This window comes from Pseudorca crassidens, chromosome 10, assembly GCF_039906515.1.
Source record: "Pseudorca crassidens isolate mPseCra1 chromosome 10, mPseCra1.hap1, whole genome shotgun sequence".
NCBI lineage: Eukaryota > Metazoa > Chordata > Mammalia > Artiodactyla > Delphinidae > Pseudorca > Pseudorca crassidens.
The window spans coordinates 29667562-29684198 of record NC_090305.1 but is presented as its reverse complement, the minus strand read 5'-3'; the positions used below and the strand labels follow the sequence as shown (position 1 = coordinate 29684198).

General features: G+C 46.4%; 1 protein-coding gene across 7 annotated transcripts in view; it reads right to left on the bottom strand.

The window, feature by feature from the left end:
- Positions 1 to 13108: 13108 nt before the first annotated feature.
- ADGRF5 (adhesion G protein-coupled receptor F5) overlaps positions 13109 to 16637 on the bottom strand; it is a 108988-nt gene continuing 105459 nt past the window's right edge. For 5 of the 7 annotated variants that reach the window (XM_067752747.1, XM_067752749.1, XM_067752752.1 and 2 more), the window contains 2 exons: positions 16265 to 16349; positions 13109 to 14386 (listed from right to left, as the gene is read on the bottom strand). In XM_067752747.1, coding sequence (XP_067608848.1) covers positions 14307 to 14386; positions 16265 to 16349 — 165 coding nt within the window. In that variant the 3' untranslated portion in view covers positions 13109 to 14306. Of the gene's footprint in view, positions 14387 to 15020; positions 15088 to 16264; positions 16350 to 16637 lie in introns of all 7 variants that reach the window. The other 2 variants (XM_067752750.1, XM_067752753.1) reach the window with 2 other exon arrangements.

Sequence of the window (16637 nt, the reverse complement as noted above, 5' to 3'; positions counted from 1 at the left end):
TTGGAAATAACCTGCAGCTTTGCTTCTCTACATGCTTCACAGCCCTGCAAAGCCACAACTGACTTTAAGGCTGGGCTTGGAGAAGGTGTTCCCTCCACACCCCTGCATCTCCTCAGAAGGGAGCTCCAGGCACAGTGGTTGCTGCTATGGTCTTTCTTTTGTTTTATTCGAAGGAAATGTGCTCTGGGCCATGCCTGGCTTAGATCTGGTCCAGCTCAGAGGAGAGACCCCGTCCTAAACAGAGGACAACATTTCCTGTACACCTGAGTTCTCTCTGAAGGAAGCAGGAGCCCAGATGTCAAGGGTAACTTAGAATTTTGATCTAGTGTTAGAAATGAAAACTGCTAAAACAATGACAAGGAGGTAACCAGGCTGAGGGGAAAACATTTTGATATTTCTCAGCACCAGCACCATACCCACCATCTCGATTCATCTCCATTGATGATGTGCGGTCAGCCCTGTTGACTGCATGATTGATTAGGAATCTGGCTCGTCACAGAGCAGACAGTGTATTTAGCTTTTCTCTGGGCCTGCAGTTCTCCATCATACCAGGAGGATTAGCAGATACTTTATTCTTTTGAGGAGTTGAGTTGTTGATGGATGCGTAGGCATCTGTCGTGGGGAGGTGGATAGAGAAGTAAGCATTTCAACGTCCTTAGGCAGTGTGGGATTTGGGATTTAGCTAAGTCATGTGAAAAACTGGGAAGCCCTCTCTGTATGCGTGTACTTGGATTCCTTGGCCTTATGTAGTGGGGCTGAATCAGAGGAGTTTGAAAGTCTGAAAATGTCTCATGCTTCCCCCACCCTATTCTTTATCCTGCCATGTGGGGCTATGTTGTACCCTGGGAAGGGCAGAACAAAAAGACAGGAAGTACTGAAACCCTGAGAGCCACGTGGATCTGAGCCTGCCATGGCAGTCTTGGACTGCTTACCTCCACGCTTTTTTGGCTAGAGAAATAAACTTGAATTTTAAGTGGCCATGATTTTGCATCTGTGTTGCTCACAGAAGATGTAGTCCTCACTGTTAAGATGGTTTCTGTGGGGTCGGCACATGACTCAGGTTAAGTCAATCACAATTCCTTGCTCTGCTGTAGACACATGTACCGATGGGGAAGAAAAGAGTTTCTCTTCCTTTTAGATCTGAGACTCTGGTTCATAGGCCCCATAGATTTTTTTCCTTGAAGATCTGTCTTGGAATAAAATAAACACACAGAGGGAGACAAAGCCACAGAGGGAGGAAAAGAACTCAGAGCATTGTTTGAGCCCCTGAACCCAGCTGAGCCTGCAGGTGTACCAATCCAGTATCTTCCCCAGTTACAGGAGCTAATAAATGTCCACGCCCGCTTCAACTAGTCTGAGCTGTGGTTTCATTATCTGTAACAGAGAGATCTTTTTTGTGTGTGTGGTACGCGGGCCTCTCACTGTTGTGGCCTCTCCCGTTGCGGAGCACAGGCTCCAGACGCGCAGGCCCAGCGGCCATGGCTCACGGGCCCAGCCGCTCCGCGGCATGTGGGATCTTCCCGGACTGGGGCACAAACCCGTGTCTCCTGCATCGGCAGGCGGACTCTCAACCACTGCGCCACCAGGGAAGCCGCAGAGAGATCTTTAAGTGACTCAACTGCTGCAGCACATAATTGGCTCATCTGTAAAGAGAGGAAATAACTGGGATGAGTCTAAGTTAAATAAAATCTTATATTACATAAGATTATAAACTTGAATTGAGATGCATATGCTGATGAGTTCATCAGCCTCCCTTATTTTGCTCCGTGACTTATTCTTCCTTTCTGGCTTCATAATGGGCATGATTTTAAAGTCAAACCTTGGCAAAATGATGATTTTGGATGTCATGTATCTTCAGGGTTACTTTCAAAAACTCCTAATGATGAATTAAATGCAAAAATGGGGAGGGTATATGTATTTTGATCCTGAGTAGAGATTGTATCTGAATCTGGGTTCTCTCTCCTGTGTGTGTGTGTAATTTCTAAACACATACACACAGTTTGATACAAAATGATCATGGCTAAATTCATTCCATAGTCACTGTGTGCCAGATACTCTTCTGGGGGCTTTATAAGAAGCAACTCTTCACAGCCATCTGTCAGACCTGTCCAGTTATTATCCCCTTTTGTGTTGTGGAAATAGAGTCACAAGAGACTTTAGCCAAGGTCGCAAAGCTAAGACACGCTGGGCTGACCATTGGAAAGCACAAGATCTGGCTCCAGAGCACAAGCTCTTCCCCACCACTTACGCAACCAGATCAGCTGTCAGTCAACACTAACGCACAACACGATGCGTTCACGCTGCAAACCGAAGCCGAGAATTCAAAGAATCCAAGTAGCAAATCAGCCGCTGCTTCACTCTGCCCATCATACGGGAAATCATGATGTAGCCACGTTGATTAGGACCAAGGTCAGTCGGTCCACGTGTGTTCAGACACAGCCTCGGGAATACACTTCATCCCTAGGAAATCGTAGTCTCCTCCTGTGTGTCTAAATGGCATCCAGCATTCTGAGAATGCTTGCTCTGTCTGTGGCAAGAATAAACATAGGAGCACTGGTCAGTGGAACCCCATGGAAACTCTTTTGCATGAAGAGTAAAGATTAACATGGCAGGTACGCTCAAGCTGCTCCCTTTGGGGAGTCGACCAGTTGGCTAGTGGGGGATCTACTTTCTTTTTTTTTTTAATTGGTTCTAGTTATCTGTGTCTTTAGATAAATCTTTGATCATTTCCAAGTATTGGCTTCTTATTGGAGAGTTATTATGAAATCTGAAAGAGATAAATATAAGAAACAAAGTAGAAGTGCAAAGTATTAGCCATGTCCTATGACATGTAATTTGAAGAGAGCCAGGAGGCGTAACTGCCCCCAGATTGCTCACATGCCTTTGTGTTGTGTGTCTGAGAGGGCTTTATGAAATTTAAGTTATTTGTGGATGAATTAAAATTAATTATTGCCCTAAAATATCGGCCGGCTAATGTGGTCCTGAGAACGCTGGGACACAGGCTAAAAATGTCTGGATGGTGTGGAGGTGCTTTGACAGATTCCCCAGGCAGGTAAGGGCAGACTGTGGGCCACGAACACTTAGAAATTGGGTTACTAACAGGGCAAGATGTGGCAAAGTCAAAAGCTCCATTTCATGGCTTCATCCAGGGTCCATGTAGCTATTTCCCATAGCGGAGCAACTCTACTTTCCATAAAGCAACATAGCTGGCGTCCTTTCAGGCTCCATCAGAGACCAGAAAAGGAACTAGTTCCATGTTTGCCCAGAACGCCAGCCATTATGCTCTGGGCTGCCCTGAGATGAGATTATAAAGCAGGATTAAGGTTGGAGATGCCTTAAGTTCTCCATCCTTTCTGTCACCACGTTGTCCCTTTCTCATTTTCTGTGCTCGGAGCTCTCCCTGCCATGGGAGTCTGCGTGCATCGCAGGGAAGCAGCAGTGTGGTGGTGACGTGCACACATTCTAGGTCAGACATTCTGCATTTAACACCTGACTCTACCATTCTTGAACTGTGTGACCCTGGGCAAGTGATTAACCTCTCTGTGCTTAGTTTATTCATCTGTAAAATAAAGAGAAAAAGAATATTTAGTCAACCCTAGAAGGGTTTGTTGTCAGGCTTAAATGAGATGCTAGGACAGCACCAAACACATGGTAAGAACTCAATAAATGTTAGTTAATATAGATAGTTAACAGCCATTTTCAGTGGAGGGTAAATTTCATGTCATTTGCTGTGTCCCTCTCCTGGAGCCTGGTACATGTTAAGCCTCATCTCTCCTTGTGATTTTGTTTTCTGTTAGAGGGGTGTCCCATGTTAGGCAGAAGGGCTGAGAGCTATCCTGAGGGTATGAGTAATATCCCAGGCATATGACACTCTCCCGCAGTCAGAAGTCATATGCCTCTTATGCAAGCCCAGGTCAGCTTGTCCCTCTGCCCTAAGGGCCAGCCCTTTGGCAGTGGTACTGTTTACTTCTCCTGAATCTTCTTGGATCACAGTTCAGCTGGCAGAGCGAGCAGCCTCCTCTTCATCGTGTGTCTGTAGACTAGACTAGAAACTTACCAGCTGCTGGCTGGAGTGTCACTTAGCCCTAGAACAGCTGCGGATTCACCACAGATTGAAAATGAAAGCTCAGCCCGGCAGTAGGTTTCTGTGGGTGAATGAGAAAAGGGAATAAGACCGTCCTGGCTCATCCTCTTGCAGGTGCATTGATGGGCAAGTGTGAGGGTTCTGTGAAACATGGAAGGCACCCATCTTTACTTCTCAAACTACCTTCCACACTCCTGTCTGGAATGGGGGGACTGGGTGATTTCTGGGGCTGCTTTTAGCTTTGCCTTTAGGTCTATAAATAAGATTCTGTCCGTGAGGAAGGAGAAAAAACAGAAGGAGGGAGCTATCCTGGCTAGTATCTCGCAGAAATGTACACCTGCCAGTAAAACCCATCACACCTACTGGAACTATGTGCCTGGAATGATGGCTCTCCCCATACCTTGACATCTCTTTCTACATCATTTCTTTTCCTCCTGCAAGGATCATAAACTTTTTTTTTTTTTTTTTTTTTTTTTGATATGCGGGCCTCTCACTGTTGTGGCCTCTCCCGTTTCGGAGCACAGGCTCCGGGCACGCAGGCTCAGCGGCTCACGGGCCCAGCCGCTCCGCGGCATGTGGGATCCCCCCGGACCGGGGGCACGAACCCGTGTCCCCTGCATCGGCAGGCAGACTCTCAACCACTGTGCCACCAGGGAAGCCCTACTCTTCTTTTGATTGCATTTCAACCATTTAAAAATGTGGAAACGATTCTTAGCTCGTGGGCAGTACATTCACAGACAGGGGTTGGATCTGGCTTGTGGCACTTAATTTACCTTGCTGTGAAGTTGAATTTAATCCTGGATTCATGGTCCTTTTTTTTTTTTTTTTTTTTGGTACGCGGTCCTCTCAGTGCGCGACCAGGGAAGCCCCATAATATTGATATAGACGTGTTAGGAGGTGGGAACAGAGAGTGATTCTTTCGTGCCTGGTTTCTGTCATTCTGTTCATAGTCCCAAGTTACTTGTCCTCTGCACGCTGCCCTCCAGGCTCTTCATCCACGGGCCCACAGTAGCTGCACACCTTTGAGGTTCTGTCAAGGGGCTCAGGGAGGCGCTTCCTCTAATGACCACCAGGTGGTGATCAAGCCTCAGGAGAAGCTGGCGGACTGCTGGGGAGGAGCCGGAGCTTGGAGGCCAGCTGTCACTCATCAGCCCAGTTGGCCATCCCGTCAGGGCTGCCCTGACCAGGACAGCTGTGAACAGAGCGCCTCTGGGCATGGGAAGCGCTCACAGTTCCAGAAAAGCAGTAAAGGGATGTACGAATTTCCTCGGTTAATCAAAATCAAACGCCTCTTGCCACCGCTGCCGGAGGTTGGGGCGATTTGGCAGGATGGAGGACCGAGGATGGTACCCATTAAAATTAGTTTCCAAAAAGGCGGGGCCCAGAGTCATCCCTGGATCCTGGGAAGTGGGCTGTGACAGCAGTCTGCCTAGGACTTGCCCAATCCGTTCCTGTTTCTTTTCATGCTGAGAAAAAGCCTTTTTTTTTTTTTTTTTCTGGACTCCTGGGTTTGTTCTATTTAGTTTCTAATAGTCACCAGCATACTTCCTTTGGGACTTGGCTCTGCATTAAAAAATAAAAACCCTGGGGTGGAAACGGAGTTGAGTAACCCCCATCCTTGGCCCATTCTTGCAGGGGGAACACTCATGACCTTTCAACTCTTCATCGCAAAGTTTGCAGGTGAAACGGAAAGAATAGATGTCTAGATCATTATTCTAAACATAGACAAGGTGCCTGTAAGTAGACCACACACAGCCCACATGGGAAAATAGTATTCGGAGACAAATAACAGGGGTCTGGCCCAGGGCGGGCTTTAGTAATCGTGCCCATCTTTTCGTCTTTCTTTTTCTGTCTGCTCCGTATTCAGTAAGAATAGAGTCATGAAAATTGTTTCCTCTCTAGAATGTGCCAGAGGATAGACTTAGACATCTGTCCACCAGGACAGAAGGAAAGATGGGGTGGTGAGGTTGGTAAATGGGAAGTAATCAGGGGCTTCATCGTCGCTTCCTTCAGTACCACGGGTACTGGAGGTGGCGGTGGCTATGTTACAGGCCTGGCCCAGGGGGCAATTCCATTCTCTCCTCTTGGCCACTGCTTGACACCGGCAGAGATAAGGGATGGTTTGCGATGAACCTCTGGAGGGGCAGGTGGCCTGTGAGGGACGCTGCTGCTCCTGGAAGGAGGGGCACCTGAAGTCTGCTACGTGGGCCCATTTGATGCTTGGGAGACAGTGCTCAGAGCAGGCCTCCCCTGGGGACCCACTCATCACAGGCTCTACCACTTCCCCAGACTTCCATCTTCTGGGACCTGAGCTCAAAGGACCCTGAAGCAGTCACAGCTGGAAGTTGAGCTGCAGGGTGTCCCCACCTGCAGGAGGGTTCTGAAGACACCTGGGGTCGTAGAGCAGGCCTGGGCCTCTCAGGGTCCTCCCTACACTGCTGGGCAACAGAGGCCCGATATATGCCCACTGGGCTGTGTGTGCCGGGGGCTGAGTCATGCCCGGGACTCCAGAAGAGGCCCTGGACCCTTTTGGGAAGCACAGAAGGTCCATGTAAAGGCATGTCCTGGAGCAACATTGTCCAAAGACTGCCAACCTGCATGTGTGCTTTGGGCCTCTTAAGAAAAATCATCTTGTCACATATAGGATCATCTTGAAGGAAATCTTCAAAGCCAACCACTTGTTGAGTGCCATCTCACTCCCTCATGGGTACGGGATGAAGCGTGCCCTACCCATCCTAATTCAGGGCTCTCCTGATGACCCTCGACACCCAGGCCTAGAATGCCCCTGGACACTCACTAGGGTCATCAGAGCTTACTGTCCCCTCCCCAAGGCTCCCCTGTGGTCAGCCTCTCTCTGCCTTTCAAAGAGATAATGGAGATAATCTATTATTTGCATAGTACTTCGTTTCCAAAACATGTTCCTATAAACTATGGTTTGGGGGCCTGACAACAGCCTTGAGAGGTAATTAGAATGATCCCTATTTTCTAGATGAGCAAACCAAGGACCAGAGAACTTCAGTGAAGGGCCCAGGGGAGTGAGGAAAGGTGTCTTTCTGTTCTGGGAGCCGTGTTCTTTCTGCTACGCCACACCAATGAGACAGGAAGCTCGCCCTCCAAGAAAGAAGACTGATGCGGATCTCCCGGCCCTTCCTCCTTTCTGGGAAAGATGCGAGGCTGCAGTTTTCTGGGGCTGATTCCGTGCTTGTCAATAATCTCCAAGGACAGTTTATAACAGTGTGGCTTTCAGGCCAGCTTGGAGGGGCAGGAGTTATATGGAAGAGAAGTATTTGGGGCCTTACGGATTTATGTCCCCTCCACCTCCCATATGTGTAAGCATCTCTGCAAAGACCAGCCCGGATGCTGTGGTACAGGCCTGTTTTAAATTCATTTTCCTACCCTGCTGTTCATATAGAGAAAGGAAGCAGAATAGCAGAACGCATTTATCTCTGATTTGTGCTTTAAATATGTGTTTCCCAGTGTAGTAGCTTCTAGATACATGTGGCTCCTTAGCCCTGGAAATGTGCTGGGCACTTGTGGAGTAAAACACACACTAGATTGTGAACACTTAGTACTAAAAAAAAAAAAAGGAATGTAAAATATCTCATTAAGAAGTTTACAGGGCTTCCCTGGTGGCGCAGTGGTTGAGAGTCCGCCTGCCGATGCAGGGGACACGGGTTCGTGCCCCGGTCTGGGAAGATCCCACATGCCGTGGAGCGGCTGGGCCCGTGAGCCATGGCCGCTGAGCCTGCGCGTCCGGAGCCTGTGCTCTGCAGTGGGAGAGGCCGCGGCAGTGAGAGGCCCGCGTACCGCAAAAAAAAAAGAGAAGTTTACATAAATTACATCTTGAAATGCTAAGATTTTAGATCTGTTGGGTTAAGTCAAATGTATTACTGCAATTCATTTTATCAACTTACTTTTTGTAAAGTGACTCCTTAAAAATGAAAAGTACACGTGACTTAGCGTTCTACCAGACCGTGCAGCGTTCCCAGCGTTCCTGAATAGTTCAAAGACGGCTGCATTCCTTTTCACATAACGTATTCGTAGGAAGCATGCTTTTCTTCCTGTTTATATGAATAAACTTCATAAAGCCAGGGGGAAAGGTCTTCAAAATACAAAACTAAACAATTTCCTTTCCAAATGATGTATACATTATCTTTCAAAGAAAAACATCAGGGTAGGGAATTCCCTGGCGGTCCAGTGGTTATGGCTGGACCATAACATGTTTCCAGTGCACGGGGCACGGGTTCCATTCCTTGTCGGGGAACTAAGATCCTGCTTGCCGTGCAGTACAGCCAAAAGATAAATGTAAAAATGTGCACACACACACAAAAAGAAAAGAAAAGACAAACATCAGGGCAAAAGAGCAGACAATTCCAGACAAAGTCCTGTGACCCATGCAAGCATGTGATGGCAGGTTAACGCCATGAGAGAGGGATGCGTCTCCTGAGGTATGAAAACTTTTCCAGTTCCAGGCACGGGCTGCAGGTGGCAGCACGTCATTGGTGGGGGTGGGGTGGGAAACTTTAAGGATGAGAAGTGCCCAGCATAGGAGGAGCACTTTGACTTGGTTTTTAAGGAGTGGGAGGTCAGATGAACAAAAGCTTAGAGAACGGGCCAGCACCTGTGTACTCAGATCTCTGCCCTGTTGGCCTAAATGTCAAACGTACTTTAGACTGAGTACATTAGAGCTCCTGGGCTCACTCTACCTGCCACACCAGACGCACACCGTGTGGGGAAGGCTGTCTGCTACAGAGCTGTGTGCCTCTTTTCATCTGGACAAATCAAGCTTTCCCACACGGCACTTTCCCTGAATTTCCACACAGCTGGAAGCCATCCCCTTGGGAGGGGTGCCTTCTGTCACATTTGCATATTCAGCAGACAGAATAACGTTGATATATTTGCAGCACACAAGCCTTATTACTGATACTGCCAGGGAGACCCTTCGCAGTGTGATTACTCTTATGGACAAAGGAAAGTTTGCAGGTCACATATCTGCAGCTTAGGCCTCATACAGATTCTACAGAGCAGTGCTGGGTCCTTAACTTTTTTTAAATTATTAATTTATTTTTGGCTGTGTTGGGTCTTCGTTGCTGTGCTTGGGCTTTCCCTAGTTGTGGCGAGTGGGGGTTACTCTTTGTTGCGGTGCACAGGCTTCTCACTGTGGTGGCTTCTCTTGTTGTGGAGCATGGGCTCTAGGCACGCGGGCTTCAGTAGTTGTGGCACATGGGCTCAGTAGTTGTGGCTCACGGGCTGTAGAGCACAGGCTCAGTAGTTGTGGCGCACAGCTTTAGTTGCTCCGTGGCATGTGGGATCTTCCCGGACTGGGGCTCGAACCCATGTCGCCTGCATTGGCAGGCGGATTCTTAACCGCTGTGCCACCAGAGAAATCCCTAACTTTGTTTTTTTAAAGAATCTGAAGAAATAGCTTGTATCATCTTCTCCCCTGCACTGGGAGCCGGACCTGTGACTCTGATGAGATGTCACTCCCATGAGTAGATTACATCACAGGGCAAAGGTGAAGGAATTCTGCAGATGTAATTAAGGTCCCTAATCACCTGGCTTTGAGTTAATCTCAAGGGAGATTATCGTGGGTGGGCCAGACCTAATCAGGTGAGTCCTTTAAAAGAGGGTCTGGAGATCAGAGACTGAAGAAGTCACAGAGATTCAAAGCAGCATAGAAGCTCTTCTGTTGACTTTGAAGAAGCAAACTGCCTTATTGGGAGAAGACCACATGGCAGGGGATGGTTGGATGCCTCCAGGAGCTAAGGACCTCAGTCCTATTAACTACAAAGAATGAAATTCTGCCAAGCAATCACTGAGCTCGGAGGAGGACCCCAGCTTTCAGATGAGACCGCAGCCCTGGCCAACAACTTGAGTTCAGCCTGATGAGACCCTGAGCAGAGGACCAGGTTAAGCCATGCCCAGAAACTGCGTGATAACAAACAGGTGTGGTTTTCAGCTTCTAAGTTTGCAGTAGTATGTTACAAAGCAGTAGAAAACGAATACAGGAAATACAGGACCGTGTTGCAGAAATATCTGTTGCTAACAGAACCCATGGGGCTCTGTTTTTGGCTGTCCATGAAAATTCCAACCAAGCCACATCCAAATGTCAGAACAGGCATTTGTTTATTTGTTTCCCAGACAGTCAGGTCCTGAAAGCATTACTTCCAGGTCCCCTGTTTAAAGCCTCTTAAGCTTCTGGACTCCACATGCTGAGTGGGAGTGTGGATGGTGTGAGGAAAGACATCAGCTCTGTCAGCCAGCTGAGCTCAGCTGTGAATTTCTGACACCCCTCACCCTTGCCCCCATACCTGGAGAATAGATGTGACCATTCACTGAAGAAGACGGAATTAAATTCTGGTGGACGAGGGGAAGCCTGAAACAATAGCAGTAGCCTATTCCAAGAGCACAGACAATTTATATAAAGAAAACTTCACTCGATCTTGTTAGATTTTTGTTATAAGCACAGAAAGACACAGAGCTGTATGCTGGCATGCTATTAAGACACGGCTGAAAATCCCAAGTCATAAATTAGAAACCTGTAGCATCTCATCCCAAAGCTAACATCTTTGAAATGATGAGACACTATTTTCACTGGCTTTCAGAAAATACGTGAGAGAGACAGACCCACTGAAAGCCCCTCCTTTATTTTGGACACTCAGGGAATCAGAGTTCTGTTGGCCTGAGTTATTGACTTTCTCTTAGGGGTGCAGAGCCCCATTTAACATCACCTTCACCTGCCACAAATAAAATGCATTCCACCTACATGGCATTTCTATGACCACACTTGTTTCCTTTTGTCTTCTCAAATGGTCGTGACTTTCTGTTCCACTTGCCTCAGAATAACTCCTTCCCCCACCTGTTCTTGCTGGTTGCTATAATCTTTCTCGTCTCCATGAAACTTTTTTTTTCAGTCTTCCAACCTCTCTGAAGGTCCCTAGATAAACCACAAAGGGCTATGACTTCCCACAGTGCTTCTTAATTTCTGGCCTTAGCAACCTACATCCTGAAATCCCCATGGACCTGTATTTACCTCTTTCTCCAAGTAAACAGTAAGGCATGGGAAGGAGGATGGCATATACATGACTCATTCAAGAGATGATGTGTTGCACTGGCCTTAGAATATTATACTGGGCTTAGAATATTTCTGTAGTTTATATTCATTGCTCATTGGTGAATGCTCCAACCTCACAACCTCTGAAGCATTAGCACAGATCCCTTTGCAAGAAACTGACTTCGTAGAACATCCCTTAATGCAAGAAGGTTTTGGCCCATGGAACGGACTTTATACACTGAGAGATTTCAGGGACGTGGGGAAAGTATTGCCCACTTTCCAAGTGAAGTTGACGCCATATCTCACTTTGTATCAAAACCAGAGCCCATGTTCTCCCTTCCCTCGGAAATCTGCTGTGAAAAGCCTCGGAATCCTTGCGGATTGAGAACTGGTGACCTTGGGGCCAAGCACAGCTCCGGCTTTCATGTAATTTACAGATTCACGGACCACTGTTTTTTACAATTTTGAATTCTGTTGCTTATTTTAGGATCTTGGCAAAGAGCAGTGGCTGAACTATGTGTCTTGCAGTTGAGCAGAAAACCAGCAGTTATTGTATTTCTCCAATCTTTTGTTTGTATAGCTTTCCTGGGACTTGGATCCGGTGCTGTGACTTGAAAGGTGGGAGGTACGTGCACACCTCTGTGTGTGTGTGTGTGCTGGGGGTAGTGAACGTGCCCCCCCCCCCATGGTAATCAACGTGGAGAGAGAGCCAGATCCACGTCCTGGGGAGCCCTGCTGAAGGCTCCTGTCATTAGAGGTCCCCTTCACAAAGTCAAACACAATGATTCCCAAAGGATCCCTACAGAAGCGGGTGGAAGGTCAGTGTTTCTTGTCACTTTGTGGTTTTGAACACGAGACCCACAGCCTCCAGGGTGCTGTGCTTTCCCTGGCCGATCACATCAAGGTGGCCGTGCTAACATACTGTCTAACCCTGCCTCAGTCCGCACTGATAGAACCCCAGAGGCCACAGCAGCAACGCCGTGCTTTCCCTAATAGCTAAATCTAATTCAGTTCATCCTCCTAACCTCTGGGTCTGTCTTCTAAGTACCAAACTCTGCCCAAAGTTGATCATTCCCTGAAAAATGTTAAGCCTGACAATCATTTCCTTTAGGGACTTTAAATAATGAACTATTCAGCTGGGATAATGATGTGACAATTTGCAGGCAAATGTGGGCGTAGATGTCTGCGTCGTTTGTGAATAGGTATGAAAAAAGAGTTCATTTCCTTGAAACATTAGGACTTCTGTCTCACCTCCCCCTCTCCATAAAGAAAAGAGAGATGAAAATGGAATTTAAAATTTAAAATAAACGGAAGAGATTTTAAAGAGTTAAAACATTTACAGAATACTCTTTCCAACCTCAATAAATAAATGGTTGCTGAATTTCGGACTCTTTTGGCCTTTCTTCCTGGTGGTTGGACCCGTTTAAATTTGTCCTTATGAAGACCACACAACCCACATTTTCAGAGAAGCCCCACATTTTTATTCTGTTTCACTGTCTCCCTGGGATCCGACTTTGATTTGGAATGTACGGTTGCTGTGGCTACGGTACATGGTTAACATTTTTTTTAAGATCAATTTATTTATTTTGGCTGCGTTGGGTCTTTGTTGCTGTGTACGGGCTTTCTCTAGTTGTGGCGAGCGGGGGCTACTCTTCATTGCAGTGCGCGGGCTTCTCATTGTCGTGGCTTCTCTTGTTGCGGAGCACGGGCTGTAGGCACACGGGCTTCAGTAGTTGTGACGTGCGGGCTTAGTTGCTCCACGGCATTACGTGGTTAACTTTGATAAGGATGCTATTTTAATCTTTGTATTTTTATGAACTGCACACACACAAGCAAAATACACACATGCACATAATTCACAAACAATCTTCACCATCTGTTCATCAAGGTAAAGTGTCATCAGAAGCACAGACTAGCTGGTTGTAAAATTTCTTTCTAGAAGATTTCCACGTGGTTGAAATAAACACGAATTAGACAGTAGAAAACTCTTAATGTATATTGGTCTAGGAACTTAGGAACTGAAAGAATTAATACATAGAGAGCTATACAACACACCCAGGGACCCTAAATCCACAGTAACTACAACAATAATAATATACAATGCTGTAAGGTCATGAAAATCTATTCTATCATGCACAGAAAAGTACCTGGTTAAAGCTGTTAATATATGACCGTAGAGGGGGGTTCTGTATTTCAGTGCAATATATCATATTTGGAAATGAATGGATATAAAAATATATTTTTTTTGCTTTCAAAAAGTGGAAGCAAAACATAAGCCTTTTCTGCTAAACTATAAAAGTGTAATCAGCAGTTGGTCTGCTGTGATCTAATAAGGCATGGCCATCACACTTTCTCTGTCTATTCATTCCACTTAGCTCCAACCTTAACATACAGTAGCATATGTGTATATGTTTAGCATCAGGAGAATCATGTCTTCTTCCATGAATTTCTTGTAAATATTATCATCCACTTGAAAGCATCTTTGATATAATTTCCTCCCTAATTTTTTCATTGCTTTTGTTTTTTTTTTGGTCCCTCTTAACTAAGGAAATACCAGGAAGATATTGAAGTTTCTCCACGGCTAATTTTCCATTTCCATTTGGAGTCATTTTTGAATTTTCAGTGTTGCAGCACCTGAGAAGCAATTGTATTAGGTCATTAACATGGAAATCTTAAAATATGGTCCTTATGTTATTCTCTATTTTTTTATTTTCCTTCTAGTTTCCTCCATCGCTCCCTTCTTTCTTCCTTTCTTCTTGCCTTCCTTCCTTCCTTCCTTCCTAGAATTCACTGAAGTATTTCCTAGGTCCTAGCCTTTCACTTATTATTTTAATCAAAGCTTATCTTTGGGCCCAGGGTGTGAAAAGTAAAAATGTCTCTGAAATTCTATTTTACAATATAGACAGAGAAGTTGGCTTGAGTTTCACTTAAATACTATACACATTCGGTATCACACAAGGGGTGGGGGTAGGGCTGCAACATAAATGTAACAATTCCTTTTAGTCTGTATTTACAAAAGAAAGCCCCTTCCCTAATGAAAAAGTCTCTTCGGCATCTGTTCCCTGAAGCCTGCGGAGAAAACATTTTATCCATGGCTTGGAAAAGATCTCTTTTTCAGAGAACGTCCACTGTTCCCCAAGAGGTTCCATGGGCTGGATTCTCCTGTTCTTAGTTGAGCAATGAATAAGCACTGGATGTGTTTTCCAGGGATGAGCTGGTTATTTCCGGGGTGGAAACATTGTATGTTCCTGAAAAACAGAACAGCAGCTCAGCTGAAGGCCAAGTCTTCATGATTACCAGGGTGTGAACCTCTGCTCATAGACCAGGGGGCGCTCTACTCCAGGAGCCAGGTAAGCTCAGGCCATGCCTGGATAGGAACACATGCCTGCCCTCCTCCCCAGACCCAGAAGTCCTGGAGAACAAACAAGCTGTTCTCAAGCATGCGTGGTGGCCGACAAGACAAGCACTAACTATTTCACATCATACCAGCAGCCAGATTTCTACAAAAGACAGGGAGATCGCGACAGGGGCAGCCCTCTGCATGCCACCACATGCACTGGCTTGGGGGCATCCGTGGGAGGGAATATCCCTGGTCCCTTTGGGTTGGTGTGACTTTGGGAAGCTCTTGGGAGGGGCCTGGGGACTGAGCTGGGCAAAGGGAGAAAAGGAAAGAAAAGAGAAAATTACAGGAGAAGAAAAGGCAGGACCGAAAAAGCAGCAGGAGTCAGAGAATGCCAACAAGAGCGCTGAGGATGAGTGTAGCAGGGCGGGTGGCCCGCGAGCTACTGCACAGGCTCGTGTCAGCAGGGGGGTGGGGACTGAACACGGGGACGGTACGGGCTGTGTGTTGGGCAGGGGAAGCGACACAGTGCCCCACCCTACCATCAGATGGGCGGACTGCCACAGCTAACAAGGTTTCCATCATTGCCTGGGGGGCCCTTTGTCGCTGCTGACAACACAAACCAAAGTTACAGTGATTATGGACCCCTCAGATAGGCCAACCTGGATCTGCATTAATGACCCTGAAAGGCTAAGTGGCAATGGCCGGGGCCCTCAGGCCCCGAGACCTCGGGAACAGGACCCCAACTCTTGACCTGACTGGCTCAGAAACAATGAACACGTTTTACTGACCTCACATATTGCATAATTCTGATTCTGTGGAATCGTTTCACAGAGTTTTCACTGTCTTGCTTTAATGCAAACGATAAACATGATCCGGGGACAGTGCTGGCCAAAGGGAATAGTTCTAACATACCCTGGAGATTTGATCATTTCACAACAGGTCCAATCAAAAGTGAAGGTCCTCCAGTTTCACGAGCCATGCATCAAAATGAAGCTCAAAACACCAGGTTCTCTGGAGTTTCAATAATTAATAGGCATTCTCAAACGTTGCTTTATATGAAAAGCTTTAGTCAGGAAGGCTTTTGATACATTTGATACATGTCTTCATTTGTGAGATTTGTTCAGTTTTGAGGAGCTGAAAGGAAGTCTGGTGCCTATTTTCCTAAGGGGAGGAGGTGGCGGTGACATGGGACAGGAGTTTCAGCTTGCCAGAATAGCTGAAACCCACTCCCCAAAGTCATTAACATTCTTTATCCTATGTCTACAAGGAGGAAACGTTCACTGCGCCACGCCCCTAACAGAACATATGAGGGTGATCCCTCATATGTATGCAATTTTATAAATGTCGATGTGTAAAAGAAGGACACTCCAAAAAAAGAAAAGGGAAAAAAAAAGGGAAATGAAACTCACAGCATGGGATCCTATGGGAGGATTCTCTAAATATATTCTTCGCTGCCCTGTAACCCGTAAACATGACCCACCTATTCTTATATAACAGGAATAGAAGAGAACTCCGTGTTTGACCAGGCCAGCAATTTACAGTTCCCAGTTTTACGGTGTTTACAGTTTTTATGGAGAGCTCTCCACAGGTTGAAGGCAACTGCCCTCTGTACCAACCCCTTGGGTGTTTGGGAAAATATAAGCAAGTACTTAACCTCTGCCCCAAATAAGGCCATTATGGGTCAATGCCATGAAGTGGGCAGTGGGACAGTAGGGGCGTGAGATTCCCCCCAGGGCAAATATGTTTAGGTCAAGCCAGGAAACATCTAGAGGTCAGCACGTACCTGTCTTACCAAACAAATTGTTAAATCTTCTTGATATTGGAGAACTCATAGAAAATACTGGAGTGGATGAACCTAGGGATGTTGACTAGAAAAGAAAAGAAGAATTACACAGCAAACGTGTTAGACCAAGGCCCAGTTTTGATCTGTAGGATGATTCGTTTGCTGCCTGCCGGTGGCCACTGACTGCGTCTTTCATTTCACTTTAAGGAGAGAGCCTGGATGAGCATGAATTTCTATTTCAGACAAACTAAGCAGGGGAGCCACCTTTTGAAACACTGTAACATCACCACCGGTAGGAGGGAAATAGCTTCCAAATACATTTTTTACTGTTCAATAGGGTTTACTAGCTTCTGACATAGGAAAACAAATATAT